Below are 24,700 nucleotides of genomic sequence, written 5' to 3'. Positions count from 1 at the left end.
AATCCAATAATAATTCAATGATGGACGTACAGCATCCGATTCCAATGTCCCTGAGGTTTTGCTACATCAATTATGTTACCCCGTTGGAGTAATTTTACTTACTACTTCACTAAATTTTTTATTAAACCATTTATCCGATTCCAATTACCCGTATCTACCCTATAGCTATCTTATCAGCTCGTTGTATCATGTTTTACGTATTACAATGCATAGCATAAACCATAACTACGTTGTAAGTTAACAGGCGTTCGGTTCGACCTAGGCCCCCTGTTGTATCTACCGAATCACTTAAATTGATCAATTTCTTACTTTATACCGTGCAGTTATTCTCTATAACCCTGTTCTAATAATTAGTTAATCTGCTAAACTAATTTTCTTACTCTGTCAATTAACCCACTATATGTATGCTGCTATTAGAAGTATAACGGCCGATAAAGACCTAAGCAAATTTTACCCTACTTAACCCAAGCGCCGTGCTCCTCCACGGTTACTTTGTTCTTCTGCAATTAATTAAAGTATTAATTTCATTAAAATTGTATTAATTGTTCTGCAAATTGATATTATGCGTTTGTATAGGAAAGCGAAACAACTTGCTCGGAAAAATATTCAAACAGTCGAAGTATATAAACTGCGCTCCATATTATATAATTTATAAACTGTCCAGGTAAATTCGACCAGCGTAAAGGTAAACGTAAAATGCTAAAAATTGTCCCGTTCATAAAATGGATTGTTACGTCCCTATTGTAGAGCTTGAAAAACTTTTCAATACAAACTTTTTGGTAATCAAACGAATCGTGAAAAAAAGCACTTGGCCGGTTTAACAGTACGTTATAAATTTATGAATTTATCTCCCACGAGTAGTTTCTTCCTCCCAGAGAAACTAGTCGTTGAAAAAGGGCGGCAATTTATAGATAATTTTATATGACATAATGAACATCTGCAGCTGTCGTTCAGCTTTAAATCAGACCTCAAAATAACTGTTTAGCGTAACAAACATCCGTGCCTATAGAGGCTCACTCTTAGAGTTTACGCCATAGCTAGGGGCAGTTTAGTCGTGAGGTCAATAATATAAGGCGTCTACCATTATGCAACCTAAACAAAAATATTGGATAAATCCTACAGATACTTATACCGTCATATCATATCACAAAATACAATCAAACTACACTACGGAGTGCTCAATTAGCAGCTCTGCTAACTGTTGGGTTTCTTTCATAAACAACGCCTAGTTATTGGTGGCCAGGTGCTACATAGGTAATACTAGCTGGTAATCAAACTAGAGTGAATATGCTATTTATATTTTTTAGGGATTTGCGACAATGCCTAAACATTCGTTATTCAACCATACGTTCAAACCATCGTATATATTCCAGCAGAGTTAATTATACGTGACACATCCAACTGCTGCGGAGTCAGATTGCGTAAAACGAATTCATTATTAGAAGGTTTTCGGTCCACGGTGATTCTTTCATATAAGTTGCGTCATTTTTTACCAACTGAGCGCAGATTAACGTATAATGAGCGTAAATATAATGCTCATTTACGTTATTATAAATGTTGTATGTAAATGTAAATGTAAAAAAAAATGTAAAAAAAGAAAGTATGCCTAATTGTTCGTGTTTAAACAATTGTTCTGGTAACGTTCACAGCAGGCGCCTTTAAGGCCCTATCCGTTTTTTGCTTTGGGGAAAGCTTTTACTGCTGGTGCGCTATACAGGTATCGAACACGTTGGTAATTTGATTTTGTTCTAGACACCACAGGTGGCTCGATATAACAAGCTGATTTGATAGTGACATGACGCAATTAGTATAAGCGTGAATCTCCTCAGGTTGTGGCTGACGTTAGAGGAGTGTATCCGTTGCTAATACTAATCAACCGCCGAAAAATTTCGAAATTGCGTTGCGGTATTTATTTATTTATTTAAAGTGAGCTTGTACATTGTGGAAGAAACCATTAGTTAAAGCATTGGCCAATGGATTGGACTCTGCAAACTCTTTTACTGTGCTGTTGCTGAAAGGGATGGTTTACTCTTTAGATTACGTCAGCACCAAGTTGGCGTGGATGCAGTTCGCGCTAGCGTCTAAACTAATTTTTCGTATGCAAATTTCTTTGGCCTTTATCCTATTGCGGTACGGTAGTGGCAGCAACCGTAACCGCTTACAAACAGCACTGACATTCACGGCTAGGATAACACTTGTATAATAGGAGCGGCGGGAGATATAAATTTCCGATGTTTCAATGGCTACCATTGAAACAAAATTTGCATCCTTGCTTGATGTCAAACGTCTTCGACGTTTCGTCTTCCATAAAATCTATATCTGACCGATGCAACAATAGATGGAAACAAAGAGCGTACACTAATCTATGTAGAGGCTAACTCTCCGCAAAACAAATCTGCTTTTCGCGAGTTTTGGCTTGAGACTGAAATCAGTGCAGTTGTGCCGAAAGCGATCTCGGAACGACCCCCGTAATACCTCACAGATCATGCGGGGTAATCCGATATATAGAATGTAGAGGCTGAATGTTAGTCGTAAGCGTTTTACTACGTTGTACGCGGTGATAAACTGAAGGAGGTTCTAGCTCATAAATGTGTACGCGAAACGATACCTATATTTCTGGCTCACGGGTGGTAGTAAGCCGAAGGAGATAAAGATGTCTTACGTCAGGCACAATCTGAGTAACTGGACGAAAGCACGATCTAGCATTACAATTGACAGAAATGCAACGGTGGCTATTGGATATTGTTCAAAAAAAAGAAAATAATTTCATTAACAGCTCATTTTTGACACCATATAATGCACTACCGATTGCTGCTGCTGCTGCTGTTGTTATTACCTAAGAGAAAGCACGTGATGTTAATTTTGCCGCAATGATTGGTTGAGTGGAATAGGCGTCAATGCATGATTACATTCTGAGGTGGTTGCCTCTGTATTTATTAGAATAGTGATGATATCAACTGATTGTTATGTTTGCCCTTTGCTGTCCCCTTGCCTTCATAACTCATCCTTTCCAATCCAATATAGCCACTTCGTCATTGCGTGTTGAAATCGGGACCATTAGCTGGTAAGTATATCAATGTGAAGTGATCATTTTTATTGTATATTACGCGCGGAATTTATATTTACTGCTTTGTTTTTACACAAGTTAGTTTTATTTACCTCAGATTTCTACAGGCAGAGGGCACGTACACGCTTTTGAACGTATGCGGCTGAGGCCGTGATAAGGGTAATCACCACGTTTAGCTATGAAACATCTATAAAACCGGAATTGAAGAAAACAGCTTAAACCAGTTGCGATTCTGTTAATCAAGATAGAGGCCGAATAAGAAAAAATAGGGGACAAATTAGGTGCCTTTTCTTTCAGTTACAGCTTTATAGAAAATGGCAGATCCTCGGTAAGATTTCTTCTATTAATATTTTCCCTGGTGGAACACGATACTTTATAATCTTCACCAGTCCGAAAGCTAAAATTTACGAAGTTAAATTTCTCGAAATTTTTAAAACCGAAACTATATACTAGTCAAATAGCGTTCAGACACCATAAAAAACCTTTACTGGATGTGAATGTACTGTTCACTCAGAGTAATTAAGGTAGTCATTAATGAGCGTTTCAGGAAATACCCATTACGCTTACCTACGGTTACATGTTCTGGTCAGAGTTAAGAAAAAAAAAAACGAATTCTAAAATATTTTTGGAGATAGTGTGTTCGGACAGTACATTTACAAAAACAAAAACCGAGTAAAGATAATCCAATTAAATGTTCCTTAGCGTTAAATATTCACGCGTTTCAAGCAAAAAAGACCAAATACCCCCGTGTGTAACCTTGTAGAAAGAACTTTTGTCAGGATGTCAAAGAATACCCATAAGTAATACAGTTTAAAATGATCTCTGATTAGTTACTGTAGTTCTGATTCAGCGTTACTATTTATATTTAAGCCATACTAAACTAATTAAACTGCAGTTGAACATTCTTTCCAAACATGAGTGCCGATAGCAACTATAAGGAGTAAGTTATCTTTAGCGTACTTATTTAGATTCCAACAAAAATCCAGTTATAAATGGATTCTACAGTTACTGCGGTGCTGTCCAATTGTGTCCAGTGTGCGATTAAATTGTCGCGCCCGGCCAATGCCCTGATTTGCCCAGTGACCTGTTTGTGGCAAACGAGTCCACTTACCAACAAAATCCGATGACTTTCAGTCTTCTTCGACGTCTTAAATCACAGCCTGCTGAGAAATTCGCAAGGTAGCCAATAGAACTCTTTTAAAGACCTTATACCGTGCTCCTTACTTGGGTAAAAAGTTTAGTATTTTTGATACTTTGTGATAATGGATAATGACTTAGTATGACCACTTTTAGAGAGACAACATTATCTACAACAATTAGGCTGGAGAAATGGTAAAGTAGAACATCTTATAGTTATCGCAGTATTTAATTATTACTAGCAGTAATAAAAGAGAGCTTCGTGCCGATTACAAAGATAAATGCAAGTATCTGTTAAAGCTTTTAGATATTTAGAGATTTCATTGACAGAAACATGTTTATACAGAGCTTAAAGCAGTCACAAAATGGTCTCAGCTCTTTGATTAAGCCGAAATTACGGACAATATCTTAACTAGCAGCATCGTGAAGAAGGTAGATGTGTTGTCACGGCTGCACTTGGCCGCTGTGTTAGTCTCACGGATTCTGTTAGATAATCTTTTGTAATTTCTTCTATATATAAGGTCCAAATAAGTCGTATATAGCGCGTTCTAATAACTAATTGCTTTTTAAATTTACTGAGATATTCTTTCGACTAGTTCACGGTTTTTTCATAGTGTCAAGCGGGAAACGTGTGATCAGCATCTTTGATAATATCTAAAAGATACATGTTCAGTTCGGGGAATACAGGAGCTTCATTGAAGCTTCCGCAAATGGACACCTTTCCACTGCACTTCAGTAAACGGTTTTCTGTCTTGGATATTGGTTCAGTTGCCGATCAATCAAGCTTCGTTGAGCAACATTTAAAAATACGATTATATATGTTTGTAACAACTTATCGTATTTTCTTCCCGCGATGCATGCATATTTTTATATACCATCTGCGTTCTCGCCAACCCTTTGGTGAAATCAAGGGATTTTTTAGATCCATGATTTTATGAATGCGCATCTCATAAAGTCATATTTTATTTTATACACTTTATCATCGAGTAAACCTCTTGGTAAAAGGAGTTTATTCAAGCATTGTCGAAGTTTACGTATATCAGGAGCTCTTGGCGATAAACTTGTATTCTGTTGGTAGTAGTGCGATCTGACGGCAGACCTACCCAGCTGCAACCAGCTTTTCTGTCGTTGCTCTGTTATTTTCATCGATGCGGCAAATTTTTATTCTATCAATAAGTCCTAGTCATGTATATTTTTTAAAGTGCTTCACATTTTTCCATTTTTACGTTATGCTTTTCACTCCGGAAAAGTTCACTCCGCAGAAGTAAGCAATCTGATGTAACGCGTGATCCCACTAAAAAATGATATTTCTTATGTTTCCTATATAGTCCTGTTGAAAGTCTTCATTATAGTAGTCATTTACGTTGATTTATGCGCTCATAGGATGACACTCGCACCTGATGGACACGTTATGGTTATACAAAGTTTCATACAGGTGAAATTGAGTTCCATGATTCGACAAAGGCGGATTCTTTTTAGGGACAGTTTGAAGAAAATGCTAAAGCTCTAAAGATGGCGAAATGGTCAAAGACGAAATAATAAGAAGATGTCTAGCAGAAAGTAATAATCTTAATAAGTAATGAAGGAGAATTATTTATTTGCCGCAGCTTTTTAGTGCGAACACAGTGAGTGGTCTCATTCTTAAAATAGATCAAAAACAAGTCGGAGAGAAGATATCGGAGCTAGGTGTGGAAATGTATATTCTTAATATTAAGAATTACCAATTGTAAAGTGTTTGTCAGTAAAGATTACATTCTTGTACCATTATATACGTGTATGGGTGAAATTTTGAATACGGGAGCGTTAGCGTTCTTATGGCCAAAATGAAATATTAGAGCGCAGCAGATCTGCTAAAAATTATGTCCAATGCTAAAGGGTCTCAGAATTTAGTACTTGAATAAAAGGAACTGTTATGGATACTACAATTTTCAGTCAAACTGAAGCTAGCACAGCAACGCCTGGTGGCCTTTAGTGACTCCGCTAAAAACTGGCAAAGGGAGAGTCACCGCTATGCTGGGCTCTATAAGAAAACTCTATGAAAAAAACTTTGTTTAGAGAAACGCATATTCATATCTAAAAATTTAAAAGACTTTTCAGTGTACTTACATTTCGCACGAAAGTTAACGCTGCAAAGTACAGTTTATTTGGTTAATGTATTGGGTAACTTTTCTATGTGTTTATATTGCATATTTTTCTGAGATATTTTGTCAGATTATCGAGAATGTCGAGAAAATTCATATATTATGCATAGCTTAAAATCGATAAAAGTTTAATGACTCATTATGCTGAAAATCGATAAGCCTGGCGTTTATTTTTTACTATTTCAATATGAAACGAGCACTTTCTTCACCCAAATCACCATTTCTCGCCCTTTCATATCCAAACTAAATAGCAGCTTTGATAGGAAACAATCGGTAAAATTTGTAATGTCTTTATTCTTAGGTTCTTTGCGATGAAATCGTATCCTTTGTCGTACCCCTAGTTTAATTTAGAATTCCATTAAGAGAGGCAGTTCACATGAAAACTAATGTATGCATCTCTACACAAAAAGCATAAGTATTTTAAGTACATGAGCAGACTTTTATGATCCCTTGTCAATACTAGCTACTTCCTTCCTTTTCTAAAATAATTTGCTGCTCTAAGTTAGACTTCGTTTTGACTAAGGTATTGCTGTATTCTCAAAAACCTCTAAATCTTTAGTCCACTTATATCGAGGCCATTGTAACGGTACTTCGGTCAAAATCCGCAAACATGACTTCCGCAGAGCAACATGTACAGTGTTAAGCAGATCATTAATTTTTATTACGCTTTTAGGTTTTTTTTTCTGGTTTCGGGGCATGTAGTTTCATAAGAACTGCATTTTTATGTACCAAATCATAGATATCAATCTAAAGGTTGCAAGATATCCTCCAAAATTGATGGAATCATTTGTATGTATGTATCAGGTTAAGTGTCTGTATACGGAAACAGGTGGTGCTTGCTGAGTCAACTAAAAATGGCGATTCTTTACCGCTTCGTTTGATTCAGCTCCGAATTCGGTTTTTTCGTTAGTGCATCAGAAGGGACAAACCTTTAGGGTAGCGTAAATGTACATATGTAAAGATTCCTAGCAATTCCTTACACTTGATAAGTGAACCCATTTTTAAGTCGTATTTTGTTTTTATGAGCGGACAAGATATGAGCAATCACTGGAATATATTTGAGACTACTAAACAATCTATAACGTTTTTCAATTAGGGTATCGTAGTGAAATTTTAAGGTTTGTCGAGATTGGTGATGGAGAACTTTTATTTATTCGTCAAAAAAAGGAAAATTTTGTAATTTTTTGAACTATCGAAATTGTTAAAAAACGAGTCAATTAAGATGCTGTGCTATGTTTGGTGAAGCCGCAGATCAACGTTGTCTCCAGCAGAAAGCTATTCGTTATTCGGTAAGACGAAAAGCCTGTTTACAATAGCCAGTTAACAAAAAATTCAGGTCTTTCCTGGCCAAACGCTTATGGACGACACAACAATTGAGATTCAAATTTACTACACGAAACATGTCTTTTAAATTGTGACTACAACAAAATCTATCATGTTTACAGGTATAATGGGAACAACCTTTTTTGGATTCAACTATAGTAAGTGTCATACGCTCATGCTACGCTACAGCAACGTGTTTGTTAGTGTGCTTTTTGCATCCCCGTTCCCTCCCCTGTGATTGTAAGATGCATAAAATACGCTCTATAGATAAAATTTAGTGGTGGTCTACGGCTGTCCTCAGTGATCGTTTCCGTCTTGTAAAATGTTAAGCATAGTACGTTGACAAGTCGCGGCTAACTCATGTAAAATTCCTTAACGTTCAGTACCCCTCATTTGGCAGCACTAAGCGTAAAAACATTATCATTCAATTTTTGGCGCGCAACATACAGTCTAGCACACAGTATCCAGCAGATACAAAAACTATTTGAACTCATCCCCCTCTTACTGAAGAGCGACTTGTCTGGAGTTTGAACTATTTACTTATTACTAAATGAACTATTTATAAATCAAGAAAATTCACCACATCTCTTGGCGTGTAAATGAGAAAATCTGGTTTTATTCTTTTTGCACTGTTAAAAGTTAAGTTTCTTTATTTATATTATTGCCTTTGAATCTTAAGACTATTTGCTCGTTGTGTAGCTTAATACCGAAGTGTTATAAACGACCATACATACCATTCTCTCAACAGATATACCTTACCGTCAAGGCTAGCTATACGTCTTGTAGGTGTCAACGCAATACAAGCTTTATTAAGTACCGTGTACTAATTGCAGTGCTAAGAGGCACATACAATGATGGCACAACCCGAGCAATGTCAAAATGGTGAACGACTGTTTACTCATTCAATGTCGTGTTGAACGAGTGGGAATTTAAGTTCAGTTAAGATAACCTTGCAAAATCACCTCTTAATCTAAATCAAAAACATCGCTTAGCGAGTACGATTGAACTCAAACGATTATACCTTCAGCACCATGTTTATAAGCTAGGAAATGACATAGCTGATTATTTAATATTTAGAATGACCGTTGCGAAACGGTGCTACAAGTGTTGGTTATATATACAGCTCTACCATACCCACTTCAAACTGTAGCTAGAATGAAAAATCGTTGTTTAATTAAACGTACTTATTATCACCGGTTATTGTATATAATAAGAAAAAAGAACGATTTTCAATTAATTTGCTAATAGGCTAAGGCCAAATGTAAACATATGTAATTATCGCCATTTATCCCTTTCAATTTAATTCAAAGAGGCCATGCTTTTTGAATTATCTTTCCCCGCAAGGTTCTAACCCGCTTTCTCGAGTTCTCCATCGCCTAGCCCTCGCTTTGATCAGTACAGAAAAGTGAATTATAGTAAATTTTAGAGACTAATGGTCTCCTAAAAATAAATTACAAAATAGTTTATATTTATAAACCAATCAAGATTGCCTACAGCGTAAAAGTGAGTTAAAGTCCACTGATAGGATATAAAACCCCAATTAAAAGCTTATGTCATCTAGAAATGATTTCCTCTACTCTCCTTTTTGTGTCTCTGAACAGCATATGGCTTCTATGAAAGACGGTTAACAAAAATACTGTTGAAAATATCGTATCTCAAAAAAGGAAACAAGGATCAGATCAAAATGAAATTGGTAGCAAGGGAGCGTGGAGCCATACAGGCCAGACCTCACTAGACGATGCCATTATGAAAACCGCTTTTACTGGAAAATAAAAAATATTTTAGTGTATTTATTAAAACTTTTCTGTCTTATGGTTTAAAATGGGGTATAGGAGTTCACTGATTTTCACGAAATAATCAATTCAATAACCAGATATCGTTCTCCCATATAATTTCACCGGGTGAGTTATATGGACAGGAGATTTAACTGGACTGACTGATTATCAATTCTTCAGCGCGAAAAAAGCAACCAGAGCTGTCGGAAGTATCGCTCTTGTAATGGTTGGACATTTTCTAAAGATTTAATCGTTTTTCATTAAGCAAACAGATATTGATAGCCAAATTAGTAGCATATTTATTTGGATAACCACATTGACGTTTGTCGGATAATTGAAACAAACGAATTAGTGGCTGATTTACTTGTTGTAATATAGTGGCAACTGACAACAAAGCAGCCAGCTTCCATTTCTAGAATCAACGTTCTGCCAGAATACACCCCGAGTTGGTCAAACGACCCGCGCTTGCTTGACGACGTCGACTGATTACCAGCTTGAACCCATTAACATGTGTACACATAACACAGCGGAACTGTATCTTCATTCGTAGGCTCGATGATCAATATTGTAACAGGAGTTGTTGTGATATCGTTTGACAAACCAGCTTCGTTCCTTTGAAGGCAATCACTTTTGAAGACTCTATCACCGTAAGCAACTATGTCTCGCTTAGATTAAAGATCACTGTAGAATTCTAGGACTTAACGAATATTTTGAGAATATCGAATAAACCTTTTATCCGTTCCTTATTAAACTCGTTGTGAGTACGTGTTTTCAGATTACCGCAAGGGAAGCCGATTATACTAAAGAAGCCGCTAGCCCACTACGTTCCCTATACTCTGGTAGCGATGCCAGATTCAATTCGTTTGTACACTCGTATGCCATTGACTTTGCCTTGGGCGTTGTACAATCCAACGTGATCCTTGCATATTCGCTGCTAATGTAGCATCTTCAAAAACACACGACGCGAATGGACATACGTTGAAGCAAACGCCCTCTAGTATTAGCCGCTGCAGTTTTTTTTCGAGGTGTTTAAGCTGTTACGTTAGCATAATCCCAAACTGATTAACCACCTCCTTAACGGAAAGGGCTCATCGATAAGAAATAGCATTTAAGTCATTGAGGAATATAACACATTTGAAGAAATTATACATCTAGGAATTTGTATTATATCCGGGTTGAGCATGCGATACACTTATCGCAACAGTGTTTTTCTTGTCGGTGGTCTATAAAAATATCGTTGTATTCTTTCTAATAGGGCCTTGAAAATGGGGCACACAACCACAAAAATATAATACTCAGGTACCTTTAATAACATCAATAGTAAAACAAAATGTGAATAGAAAAAAAATTAAAGTACCATAACATAGTTATTCAGTAAGATTTTGAAAGTTTATCAGAAAGTAATTTCTGGTGAACATAGAACGTTGCTAGGCAAATGACCGAATGAAAAATATATTTCAAGTGTCTGGGTTTTTTATATAAATTATAATTTGGGCTAATTATACAAATCTTTGTTATCCATCACCATTTACGAAATCACCGAAATGTGTAATGGTAATGTAAAAATTATCAATTTTGGCAAACCCGAAAATATGAAGAATATTGGCAAGTGGACGAAGAGAACGCATCCTAAAATAATTTTCATTTTTTTTGAAGTAATAACGTAACGAAGTAATACGTAAACAGTATAATATGACTTTACATTAACACGAGCTTTAATACTCGATTCGGATTTTAATAATTTATAATAATAATATATAATTAATTAATAATAATATTAATAAATTTATTAAGTTTTGTTTAGCTACTTCTATATACGGTTCTGATGTGAAAAGACCTAGCCAAGGTTTGACATGTTGTCAATCTCCGATCAACAGCGTAGCTTTTCCAATTTAGTGGCCACGACAGAGCCTATCCCTAATCAACCTGCAAAAAAGAGCGAACCTCAACATCACGCAACTATTCACTCGCCCATTTTTGCTCGACTGCAGAAGGTGGGTGACGAGGCGGGAAGCGTGAAAGCCATTGACCAGATCGCCGATATTAGAAAGTGATTGATGGCCAGATGAACCATACGCTGCAACCATTAGTACCAATAGCGACATCGGGTCGTGGTTTACATAGTCCTTAATGTTCAGCAAATGACAAAAGGCATAGCTCGACCGCGAAGGGTTGTTGCCCGCAGAAAGAGATTAAAAAAAGACCAGACGAAGACCGTAGATGTAAACGACCATACGACATACACCAGATCTGAACCCTACAGACTTCAGGATGAAAAGGCGCCGAAGCTGCACTGCGACGATTAATTGAATTGTCTGAGCGCCATATTCGCTGAAGGGAAAGTGCTAACGACGCGCAACCGTAAGGTAATAGTCGATCAGGAAGGGTCTCGGCAAGTGTGCTGAACCAGTAGGACAAAGTTACGAAGGTCACAGCTGCACGGGACGCATACAGGTGGTGTGTGTAAGCGCAGCCACTGGTAGCGATGGCTAAATCCAACGGTTAACAATGTAGCGAATAAGATAATGAGATTCAAGCGCCGCTAGGGTGTCCTAGCCTTCTTTTGACATCATGATTCTCCGACCAACTACCAGGTTCAGTGTATCAATCTTTTGTTTAATATCTGTTATGAGAATGAATATTTAACATGGAAAAAGGCTTGTACGTTTAGTGAGGGTATGCAGACAATCCTAAATCTAGGAGCAATATTGTGTTACGTATTAGCATGGTATTATATGTATCGGCAGGAAAAGAAGGGTTCATACAATGTGGGAAACTACATATATATGTATATATATATATATATATATATTTCTCCCTAGCACGATCATTCTTTAAATTTGAGGATCAATTTGAGTTCTTTGAGAGTGATTCTGTCAGAAATATATCATTGACATGTCACAGCACCTAGATTGGGATTTTTTAAAACCATATTATTATATTCAACGAAATTTTACAGGTGCCAGGGGCGGCATTTTTGGCAGTTATACGGAATAAATTCATAACCACCATTCATTGCAATCACAGCTCTATTGCTGAGCTGAACGATTCACTCGACATTTTCAAATATTTTTTCTCTAGTTTATAAGGAACTTTTTTGTGGTAATCGTGCGTAAAGCGATATTAATAATAGTAAATGAATCTAAGTATTGATATACTACATTCTCAAAAAATTCCAGCGGCGTTAGATTTTGAACAGAGGGCAAATTAAAAGTCCAAAAAATGCAATGGCTCGAAATCGTCGAAAAGTGCAGAATGGCACAAAAAGTCTAGAAAAACTAACTATTCAGGATGAACGGGCATTCATTTCTGTACCAAAAATCCAGGTGTAACAAAAATGGCTTTTCAAGCTATTTTGATACATTTTTGGATTCTTTGAATCAAAACTCTACTGAAAAATCATATGAAAATCTCCTCGGGCTTCTTAGAAACCTCTTGATAACTGATAATAACGTAGACCGCGTATTTCAGCCAACGAAGACTGTTTTTGATTTTATTGAGGGTGCGTTTAGGGGGGAAGACAGTGGATTATATCACATTTTCGTTCGAATCGTGACAACGACGCACTGTTTGCTATCATGGAAAATTCGTTGTCTTATCCTTAAAAACGTAGGTTTCCCTTTTGTGCCCAGAATGGCGGATGAACGCACGCCTGTCACAACAGACGTTTCAAACCTTGCTCTAATTTAGGTGTCGTACTCTCTGTAGGAATACTGTTTATCACTAAATATAATATCACTATATATTCACTTTGAGGCTTATTTAACCGTTCAAGAAATAAGCAATAGACAATCTTCTCCGTTGATAAACAGGGGATGAGGCAGAAAGATACCGATTTGCAATTTCATGAGAGGCAGCACCCAGTTTCCTTGTGAAGACAGAGGAGACTTCAACTCGTAGGTGTAAAGATAGTACAATCAGCCCAATACATTTTTTGAAGTCCAGATGGGTGCAAACTGGTTCATTAGCGGGCTAACTAAATTCTCAAATGTCTGGTATTAAACTTCAGCTGAGCGAGTTGTCGTAATAGGTTGAAAATAAGAAAAGAAGAATATCATCAGTGCGTGATCGATCAACAAGCATAAGTCATATTTTATGATTGTTTACTTTGCAAGCATCTAAACGTTTGACGCGTTCCGCCACCCAACACGCAGTGCCGCGATGTGTTTTCATTCCACTCCAATTTGACGAACATAATATGACTCAGTATCGTGTACTATAAATATAAAGGAAGCTGATAACGGATATTATGAGTATGGATCTCACTGCTTCAGCACAATACACATTGCTATAGGCTCAAAACCTCGACGAACATCACATTTCCGTTTTATCTACTCAAATGGAGAGCTACTCTAATATCATAATCGGGAAAAAAACGTCTACCGACTCTACCTGCTATTAGAACCTACAGCGGCAAAGCATGACGTAACATGGTTAGTGACACCAGCCGATACCCATGTTTCTCTTGTTCAATAAAGCAATATTTACTCTGTCGAATACTATTATCTTCATTATAAACAAGGTAGTTTTTTAAATAATCGAATTCGAGATAACATATATTAAAAAGTCTGGATAATCCTTATAATTTTAGGCAACATATAACAGTTCGAACACAATAGACCTGTTAGTTATTAATTATATTGTGTAAATTATACATAAATATTGACATAACAATGTGACACAGTTTATAACATATTTTATACAACATACATTTCTATTGCAGTAGTGTGTGTACTGTATTGTAATATATTTTGCTGGGAGCCAGCCGTCTGATGGAATGTCTAACGGCGATACCGGACGTAAAACGCGAAAGACAGAACTTCGAACCCAGGTAGAGACGAACCTCGTTTCATGCTGGGAGCCGGCTGTCTGATGGAATGCCTTACGGCGATACCGGACGTATAGCACGAAACATGGAGGCAAAACATAGAATACACTTCATAAATATTGATGCTAATAATTTGAGATTTCTGATTCCTTCTGATTCCTGAGATTGCTGATTGAACAATCGTGCCATTATTTTTCAGCTTATTCGAAACAGGATAAAAAAGCATTTGGCCGTTGACAAACTTAAGCAAGAGTATGCATTCCCTTGGAAATAGGGGCAAATTATTTATTATCTTGTACCCGCATTCACTTAATCGTTATGAAAATATATATCCACAAAAACTTATAAACAATAATATTAATGAGTTGCAAAATCAATTGTTAAAAACTAGTTCAGTTTTTGCAAAACGATATCGCTCTGTCTTATGGCTCTTATGGAAAATCGTCTTACGGCTCGATGGTAATATTACAATTAATCAAAAACGGCATGGTGCTTCAAATAATTTTCTGGACGTAAGTTATAAATATTGTTGGACCACATGAATAATAAAAATTTAATAAAAAATACAGTAAATACTTAGACGAAGCAAAACTTTTTTTTGATATGTACAATTTGTGTACTACAACTATGAATTTTAAATTAATAACGAGCCAGTTCGAATTTATACGTAATGCAGAGAAAAAAATTTGAATGACAACAAAGACTTTGTCTCAAACGTCTAGCAACGAATAACCATATTGTTATATACGGTCAAATTTATTTTTTTTGTAACTTTGTTTAATAAATATGCTTGACAACACAATGATGTTTCGGCGAATATGATGCGATCCCATTATATTAACTATTCTTGAATTGGTACAAGCACGTTTTTTTACTTTAGTTTTGGACCTATCATTTTTTGTCCTGCAACGACTGAGGTCTTTGACGCCAAAATGTACTTCTCTCGTACAACGAAATCTTCGACACTCTCCTTCAATAGAATAAATCACCTAAGAAACTATCATCGGAAATTTCGCGTATTAACCCGTTTGCTTCACGCTAATTCCAAATCGCAGCAAATTTCATTAATGTGTAACACACCCAACCAGAGGGAGCAACATGATTTCGAGTACAAAAATTCTCGTTTAGCTTTTTGCTAGCAGTATCTCTTGTTTGTTGTTGTTGATGGACGCGTCTTATCCATTATGGTAGCGCAATCGATTCAAATTTCCCCGCCTTCTGGAGCAGGTGGTCTCCACCAGAGGGCACTGCTGGGCCACAACAGTGATCAACAACAGTGTTGAGAGACGCTCTGTGACAACAGTGTGCGGTGTTCCAACGGAATTAGTTGAATTTTGTTGATCGCTACCATCGGCTGAGTGTACTCTGACCCTCCGTGGGTCCTTCCGCACCTGGAATACCAAAGCAAAGTGAAGTGAGCACCTGCACTTAATATCTGTGGGATTTGTGCTTTCAACCAAACGGATACTATTCGCAACCCCTGCTCCACCGGATAACCATATCATAACAATAATATACCGAGCAAAGACGCGGCTATTGGGTACGTGTTCCTCATCTTACCGCACATCCCACCTTGATAACTAGTATAATTCCACATTCATTAGGTTTAGATATGATGGGTGAACAAATTTCCAAACGGTGCGTGGCGTGCTGTGTCCTATTTTCATACCGAGAAGCATCTTTCGGTGGCTGTTTCTCTTCCAAGATGGCGGCCGAACCTTTAGTTTAGTTAGGCCTAGTGCGAATTTGCATTCGTTATTCTTCCACTTCGCGCAGAATCTGCGTTCGTTGTTTGTGTAGGAGCTATTTCAGATCACCTAGTTGACTCGTAGTTCTCATCTTAGACCAAACATCACGTAAACAAACCGTACCAAGTCTCGGGGCTTGAGGCGCCCCTGTATTGTTTTCAAACGGGCGACCCCCACTTGTCAAAGTGAACTGAGCGGTTGGCCGGCCAACGCTAGACTGCTTCCCACAGGAGCTCGTTTCGACTGCTCTGAAGGCTTGTGAAATATATCAATGAAGCAAATGGGTACTTTCGTCGACGTAAGATCTACTGGTTGTCATGTTTGGGTCGAAATTTGTTGTGCTGTTATTAGCGTTAGTTATACCCACTCATCTTCCTTCTCGTAAACAGACGAACCAACTCAAGCGATCCGCCGGTGAGGTTCCTATTACCCGCCTTGTTGTTTTTAATTAGCCTTAGGCGCCCCTTCCTTGGTGTTATGTACTCGGTTTATAACTTCACATCCAGAATGGACCATCAGTGCTTCCTGGGTACCTAGACACGTTTAGTGTTGTGATGGGATAAAGGAAAATTCGGTGATTAATTTTGCAGTGGCCAACTTCTAACTGTTTAAATGAACATATTCGATATGTATACATGTATGACTTGCTAAGCATTCTATAAGCTGAGTGGGGACTAATGTTCAGCTGTCTGCTAAGTTACTCGAATTGTAGCGGGCTACGGCTCACGTACTCGTTGAATATTAGCAAGTCTGTCCTGTAACTGTTCACTATTCAAATACGGTAGTACTTTACGACCGTCTCTGCCATTAATACCGCTGCGTGTTATTACTGTCACGATTGCTACATTATACAGCGAGGCTTTGGTGCGTGTTGTGAGAATGCGCTACATGCTCGCTCCCTCCCCCTGTGCATCGTACTGATTGCTTGCTATTTTTGAAAAACACGATGTTTATATCATCTTCGATCCGTTCCGTTCGTTAATTCGGTTTTGGCTGTATAGTAGCGTCAACTCGTGTGCTGAGTGACAAAGAGGTGGATATATACCGGTAGCTTGAATTGCGACGTTGGTTCTGCCCGGGGATATTGGGCCAGCGACAGTGAAGTGAACAGGCTGCTGCTGCTGCGGACATCGAGTGGAGCTCCCGGTTCGGCTCTGCCCGTTCATCTGTCGGACTCTCCTTTCATTTGACGGCTCTACGGCAGCGGCGCCCGCTGCTGCCGGCGGACCATGGGGTGAACGAACGGGCTAGCGCCGGGAACCGTGATGGTACCGCCGCCAGTAGCAACCAGTTCATCGTGTATCCATCAGCCAAAAAGCCAAAGAACGGAATGGCAAACGGCAGCACAGGACAGCTAGCTAGCGGATAAGTACAGCACTCGGCTGACTGTCTGGGCATGGCGATGTCTCCACGGGTCCAATCCGCAACCATTGATTGATTTCACTGGTTACTTCCGGAGATCCGAACACCGCTCAGGACTCCAACGCCGCCAGTATCGAAGCTGTTTTTGTTAGCTTTCGGTTGCTGTCGCTTGCAGCAGTGTCAAGTGGAAAGGGAAAAACAACCCTCAACGAGAATCGAGTTACTGTTTTTGTGAGTGAGGATGCATGACTGTTTGAACAAGTGTGTGTGTGTGTGTAATGTTTGTCAGTTCGTAATCGTAGATGTTTGTAAGTAAACTTATACGCTATAAACTGGCCGATATCTTGTATTTAATAAGAAAACAACGGGAGGGCTATAGAGGCCTTTTTATCGCTTAGCATGCACAGGTTCCTTACGTTCATTGGTTGAATAATTGGAAGTTAAGACTGTGGACTCCACTAGAAATTCGGAATCCGGGGTGTGAAACATTTCTACGCTATAGAACTGTATGGTTTGTCACAACAAGGTTGATAGAGGAACACAAATTAAGACTCTTAAAAACAGAACGTGATTCTTAAATAACAACCTGTAGCATTGGTAAACGGAACAGTTAAAGAAATATGGTACCTTGAATTAAACATAGGTTTACGATGTCGCTACAATAGTCTGAATATTCTTTGAGAATTCTGATTGGTTGGTATCAAGTAGTTTGTTATGACATTATATCGACTGCGTGAGAAACAGTTTTTGTAGCTATTATCTCGGTGAAAAAATGTATTGTACGTATTTATATCCACAACAGTTACTTGCTTGAGTATTTCATGTGACGACCAGGTAGTGTCTTTTAGTTTCGTTTTATTGCACACAGACTGTTGTGCAAAAATTTTCTTTATAGTGTCCACGTGTGGTTAAATTTGATGTTTTATAAGACAGGAAATTTGAGAAATTCTGACTGAATTATAGTAATGTACTCGTACAGCGTAGCTCTATTGTCTATCTCAAAAAATATCACTGACGTGAATTACAGAGGTTATAATTTTCTCGATACTAGAGGCCCTAAATAGACATTTCTTTGTAGTTGTATGTTTTAACAAATGCAATACTCTTTTTTTTTACCAATTGCAGCTTCTACGGCCGGGAAACCGTCAAACACGTTCGTTCCTCAATTACATCAGAATACGCTAACTATTAGATACGTTAAACGTGAGGGTAAGCAGCAGCCGTAGTCGGGTAAAAGAAACCAACGAGTAAAATCCACGCATTCGTTAGCACTACGGTGAACTCCTTTTGCCTATGCAGGGTGGTGGTGTTGCTGCTGCTGAGGCACGGGCCGCGCACAGCATGCTGAAGTGACCGAAGTCTACGACTCTCGTTGGGATGCAATGCACAGACCCCACATAAGGTGGCAGTTGCCTCTCCGCAGTTGCAATTGTCGCATTCATTCTAGCACCAATAGTAACAGGAATAGCAGTAACTTGTTGCTATTGAAAAAGGTCAGCATTGTGCTCATATTGTCTTTGTCCTCTGTGCACGCTGCACGTCAGCGTTGCTTGACGTGTCTCGCTTCTCAGGCTACCATAGCCTCCGACCACAAACCACGACAGCAATGAAGGAAGGCTCCATCGTGCGTCGCGTTTTTGCGTGTTGCTCGTAGCCGTTGAGGCCCCCGTCTGTTGCCGCCGGCGGCGGAGTAGACATCGCTCGCCGCAGCACCCGCCGGCCAGCCTCAAGATGAACGGCGAGGGGCCATCGGTGCCCATCACGACCTTAGCGGCCGTGCAAGGGCTTACCGATCTCCTGAGCGAGCTACCTTTACCGGTCAGCTTGCCAGGCGCCTGTGGGCCCGCTGCTCGGCCGTTAGTAGGACCACACGAAGCCGATGAGGTCCGAAACATTCTCGCGACCGCGAACTACCTCCTACCGCAAGTTATGGAGGCCCTATCAAGGACCAATATCGAAAATCTTGACGTAAGTCCATACACATTACTGTTTAGATCTCTTGAAATTTCATTAAATTTTTGAGATATTCAGTTGTATCTACTTTTAATCTCATATATATATATATATATATATATATATATAAATGGTAAATACGCGTCTTTTGCGTATGTTTTAGATTGAAGATGGCGGTCAGCCTCCACCAGGCAGCGGGATGTCACACATGTTACAGCACCTGTATTCGCAGCAGCCGCAGCTACTAGCTTCACGGTCTGCTACAGGCGTGGGACAGCCGAGCGGTGCTTGGGGTCCCGGTGCCAACCAGTTCAGTTACCCCTCGGCCGGTCAGCCTAATGCATTCCCGCCGCACCATACGCAAGCAAATAACCAGCAGTTCGTGGCACCTCAACAGCAGGCGTCTTATTACCGCCAGCAGCAGCAAACGAACAGTAAAAGCACTAACGGTAGCCAGTTCAACAACAACCAATTCAATCAGCAGGGACAACAAGGTCACTATCCCCCACAGAAGGATCACAGTGTTGCCAATATACTAGAAAATCACCACGGAGGTTATGGGCAGAATAATCTTCCAGGAGGCCATATGAGCGTACTGCACGGTGCACCCCAGTTGCAGCCGCAGCAACATAACTCTATGCAGATGCCACCTGGCGGTCCCATGCTAAATAATTATATGGCACCAACAGCTAATGGTGTTACGGATTCTACAATGCTCGATAAGCACATTAACGATCTTGCGCAAGGCTTTCCTGGAACGCCAATAGATCCTAATCTTCAACCGGCAACCGTTCAAGCGCCCCCAACTCCTACACAGGTTACTCCTGGTACACCCAATACGCCGCAGACAGATAAAACCAACGTACCTCCGAAGAAAAAGTTTCGCTCGCGTGGTAAAGACCCAAAAGCATGGGGCGGGACACCAATTAAAAAGCGAAAAGAACCAGAACTCCGACCGGACGAGCTGTCGACAATGGATAGCCTTATTGCGTCTTCCCTTACTGAACGGGTTAAACGGAGAAGGCGAGGCAACCAGACGAAGTACACGGAAGAAGAAGAAAAGAAGGATGAGCAAGATTCAGAGGGAGCAGTCGATGCAGGCGCTAACGAAGATGGGGACGATTCCGATTTCGAGGGACCGAAGGGTAAGGAAAAAAAGGACAAAGGGGATAAAATCGATGGGACTTCCGGTACTAATAATAAAGAAAAGGCTACGACGAGTCCTAAGAAGAACCATAAAGAGCCGACACCCCCTCCTAAAGAAATTATCATCAAAAAGGCAAAGGTTAAAAAGGTGCGCCGTGAAGCTATACCGGAAGCTATAACAGCTGAGGAGCTTATGGAAAGCACCACTTACCAGAGATTCACGCGACTTGTCGAGAAAATCTTCGATGCTATGGAAGACGTAGACTTAGCCCAGGCCGTCGACGAGGAAGATACCTGCCCTGAAGAATTCCTAATCCCTCATAAAACTCTAAAAGAGCTAACTGATGAAAGCGCCAAGCTCAAAGTCTTGCGGGCTATCAACCAGGTTCCTGCAGACAGACTTGTTCGGTAAGGCTCCTTTGTAAACTTATGCGACATTCATTATTGATTGCTCGTGGTTTCCTTATATATAATACTTTGACCATTTCTTATATTTTTCTTTTAAATGAGTTAACAGTAGTAATCGACGGCAAGCTTCTGCAGTACACACCTGCATGCTTACATGTTATTTCCTGTTTTTATGGCGGGTTTAGGGTCAATTTGACTGATACATCATCGGCGTCATTAACTTTTCTATCATACTACGTTTGTATAATGAAGCAAAGATGTTTCTAATTTGACCTCCGGTAGTAATTTTTCTAGTGGGCCTGTAGTACAAAACGATTATCCTTACACTACATGTACCCGTCGGTTTTTTTAGAGTAGGGACAGTAGCCCACCTTTGCTGTCGGAATTTGTCTTCTTCTCAAGATAATTATTAGTAACGCAGTGACTTGCTAAGATTCCAAGGTTCCTGTCTTCTAATGCATGATTAACAGTGTTGCTGTCTTTTTTGTGCTAGAGCCTCTCCTATTTTCTATCAGGGAGTAACATCGTCAAAAATGTGTACGGACGAAACTATTATAGTATATACAATTAACGATTAGCACTTTAGTTAATTTTATAATCGCATTAAAGAGTCAAGTCTGACATTGGCGGGTTATTGATCTTACAATTATGCGTAAGAAATCTAACGTCCTTCCTTATTTTCTTTTTGAGTGAAGTCTTAGCCGCTCATCCTTTTAGACAGGCCATGGTACCTTTTGCTCAACACACATATCTACTTCGCAGGCCGCAAATCAGATTCTCGTGTCGCGGAGAAATAACAGACACAAGTGTTTGCAGGTTGTAAAATGTTTGAATACAACTTAAAGCTAGAATGGAACAAGCGTTCAGTAAGAATCGATTTGTCGTTGCAGGTTGCTGACCATTTTGGAAAGAAATATTTTGGATGGCTGTCGCGTATGTCTTAGCGGCGATCATGATGAAGATGAAGGGGCCGCCCTAGAACTAATGATGGACAAAATTCAACGAAGTGCAGACAGCTCGTTGACGGCTCTGTATATCATGACAGCAGCCGATATGCCTGAGAAGGTCTTTCTGGAGGACGTGATTGAGCGGATAGTGACGTTTGTTAAGTTCCAAGTCCAGAACACCATCTTTCCAGCCTTTGATCCAGCGTACCGGATATCAAAGAAGGATGAAGAGTCTACAGCGTCACTTAAACAAAAACGCTATTACTCGTCTATGAAATCGCGCAGTCAGAAGAATGTTACGCAACTGTATAATAAGCTTCATGAAGCAGTGGGCCTGTTGGCTGAACTACTGAAATTGCAGTCGCTAACGGATACTATCGTGTTGAAGGCGTCCAGCCTGGGTGTGAGCCCTTTCTTTGTCGAAGGCGTATCTGAGCTGCAGCTAAATGCTCTGCGTCTGGTCACGGCCATCTTCACTCGGTACGTGCCGCATCGTCAACTTATCCTTGAAGACATACTCGCATCGATAGCACGTTTACCCACTTCGAAACGAAGCCTCAGAAATTATCGACTGAATTCAGAGGAACAGATTCAGATGCTTACCGCGCTGGTAAGTACATTCGATTCCGTAAATATTTTGATGTTAATATTCTCAATGATTTGTAACATACTGAGTAAGGATGGTCTGTCTTTGCTTTTTTGATTAAAGGTAAAATAGGTTCATTGACACAAATAAATTGACACACGTTTCTAGCTTATTTGAAGTAAAAGATCTACCCAGAGAATTTTCTACTTTATGGATTATTTATTTATGGAGTGGCAAGGAAAGGTGCCTTATAACACGGTCAGCGAAAGTTAGAAGTCTTAATAACCAGTAAGTAAGAACAAATTCTTGTTGTATTCAAGATATGAAAGCTTACAATCTTTTTATAATATATAGTAAGTTATCATATAACTTATACATAACAAAATATAAATAACATATACATATATGTTATGTATATTTCATGGTGTAACTGTGAGAGCCGCTAATTTACACAATATGACCATACTTTAAAGGGTAACACAGCCATACCTTTGTGCTATTTCATTGTTTTAATAAATACTTCCGGCTAAGAAAATCTTTAATTCAAATCCCACCAGCAACATGTGGTACACCGTGAGTGCGATGAAATTTAAAACACATTTTATATAATATAAAGTTAGAAAGATAATATTGAAAATCGAACCAGTTGTTTGTAGGTCTTGGAATTCGTGCTTAAACTCGTTTAAGAAACTATAGTCATATTCCGTATCCGAAAATTCTTGGCTCCAAATTTATAATGTAATTATCGTTTATTCAGTAGGTAACATGTATTTGCAGAACGATAAAGTAAAACATACCTGAAATGTCTTTAACGCCGAGTAAATGATCTTCCATAAAACAGTTTTTCCATAAAAGGGACATAATTTCTAAGCCGATTTTTTCAATATCTGGCACTTGTGGAAGACTATGTGAGCAATAAAGAAACGATTATAAAAATGCATTTTTTCATAGCGAGAAACAGATTCCTTATTTCGGCGTATTTGTCCTCAGCATTGAGGACGATTATATTCTACAATTACGAGCTTCGCGCAGGTGTTTTTTCTGTACTAGGACTTGTTTTGACGACACCAATGTAAACAATTATTGAAATGCTATGTAAAGCCGAACTCGGTGGGGAAACATATTTTTTTAATAAAATTTTTATCAATGTTTCAATTGGTACGCATAGTAGCGTAATGCTTCGAGGCTCTCTCATTTCACCATTAATGTGCAGCTCTAGCAATAGACCAGTAAAATTTTTGAAAATGTTTTCGCACTGCTTTGTACTAGTCATGTCGTTTTCAAAATATTTCTGCATCACAGTGCTGCAACATTCATAATATTGAAATACTGAATGTCCATTTAAAACGCAAATTACTTCATACATTATTTCGGGCAAACCCGTTTTAGAAAAGTGATCGGGAGCGTTAGGATCGTTTTTTTTTCAGTATACGCACAGCTATGTGCAAAATGTTCATCGCTGTAAATTGTAAGCTAATAATGATAAATTCATGTGAAATATATAATTTCATTCCAAATATGCATCCGGTATCGACTCAGTAAACTTGAATTAACATGACGTTGTTATAGCCTTGCAAACGTTCAGAACTTAAGCGAATTCATGATGGAAATATTTCCTAAACGCGACTGTGTGTAAACAAAATAAGCTTACATATACTTAAAAAAAAAATTTGTAGAAATAGAAAGAATAGTGGCGTCTGAACAGGAGCAATGGACTTGTAAACATACAAATAAATGCTGCAGCATCGCCTATTTCCGCTGTCATAGATGACATATGGTATTGATCTAGAAGTTACATTTTTACCATATAACCGTCATTTAAGTCTGTTTTAATTGCCAGTATCACTCAGTGTGTTTCTTTGTTTGGTTTAGGTTCTCCAACTGATTCACAGCGTAGTTAGACTGCCTGCGGTGGAAGCTACGAAGAAAGAGGATAAAGAAGACAGTCCCGAGAAGAAAAAGCCTGCTGGCAGTGCGATTAGTCGGGATAAGGATAAGGAAAGTGGAACCGAAAAGGAGGAATACAAACCTCTTGATGAGGTGGTGCTGATGACTTCGTATGACGAGGCACTTCGAACTGCTGTGAGTTTTCTCTCGGTCTTTCTCAAGAAGTGTGGAGTCAAACACGAGGAGATGGATTACCGGTAAGTCGGACATAATTATGTTCAAATGTGAAGCTTGCGAAATTAGTGCCTCGCGTGTGAAAGCGTAGGTTTTTCTGAAGAAATCCTAGGGACCCATCTAGGCTGTTGGATTTTGTGCCTTAGGCACGATATATA

The 24,700-nt window shown here is 39.0% G+C and overlaps 1 protein-coding gene across 1 annotated transcript; it reads left to right on the top strand.

Moving 5' to 3' along the window:
- Positions 1-15,653: 15,653 nt before the first annotated feature.
- On the top strand, positions 15,654-24,585 carry LOC111255227 (uncharacterized). The gene is made up of 5 exons (XM_022816960.2): positions 15,654-15,811; positions 18,507-19,349; positions 19,498-20,888; positions 21,779-22,445; positions 24,294-24,585. The coding sequence occupies exons 2-5, from the start codon at positions 19,113-19,115 to the stop codon at positions 24,567-24,569; spliced, it is 2,571 nt and encodes an 856-aa protein (XP_022672695.2). The 5' UTR covers positions 15,654-15,811; positions 18,507-19,112; the 3' UTR covers positions 24,570-24,585.
- The last annotated feature ends 115 nt before the right edge of the window (positions 24,586-24,700 follow it).

The sequence above is a fragment of the Varroa destructor genome, unplaced genomic scaffold (assembly GCF_002443255.2).
Source record: "Varroa destructor unplaced genomic scaffold, Vdes_3.0 BEIS01001305.1, whole genome shotgun sequence".
NCBI lineage: Eukaryota > Metazoa > Arthropoda > Arachnida > Mesostigmata > Varroidae > Varroa > Varroa destructor.
This window is presented reverse-complemented; position numbering and strand designations above follow the sequence as displayed.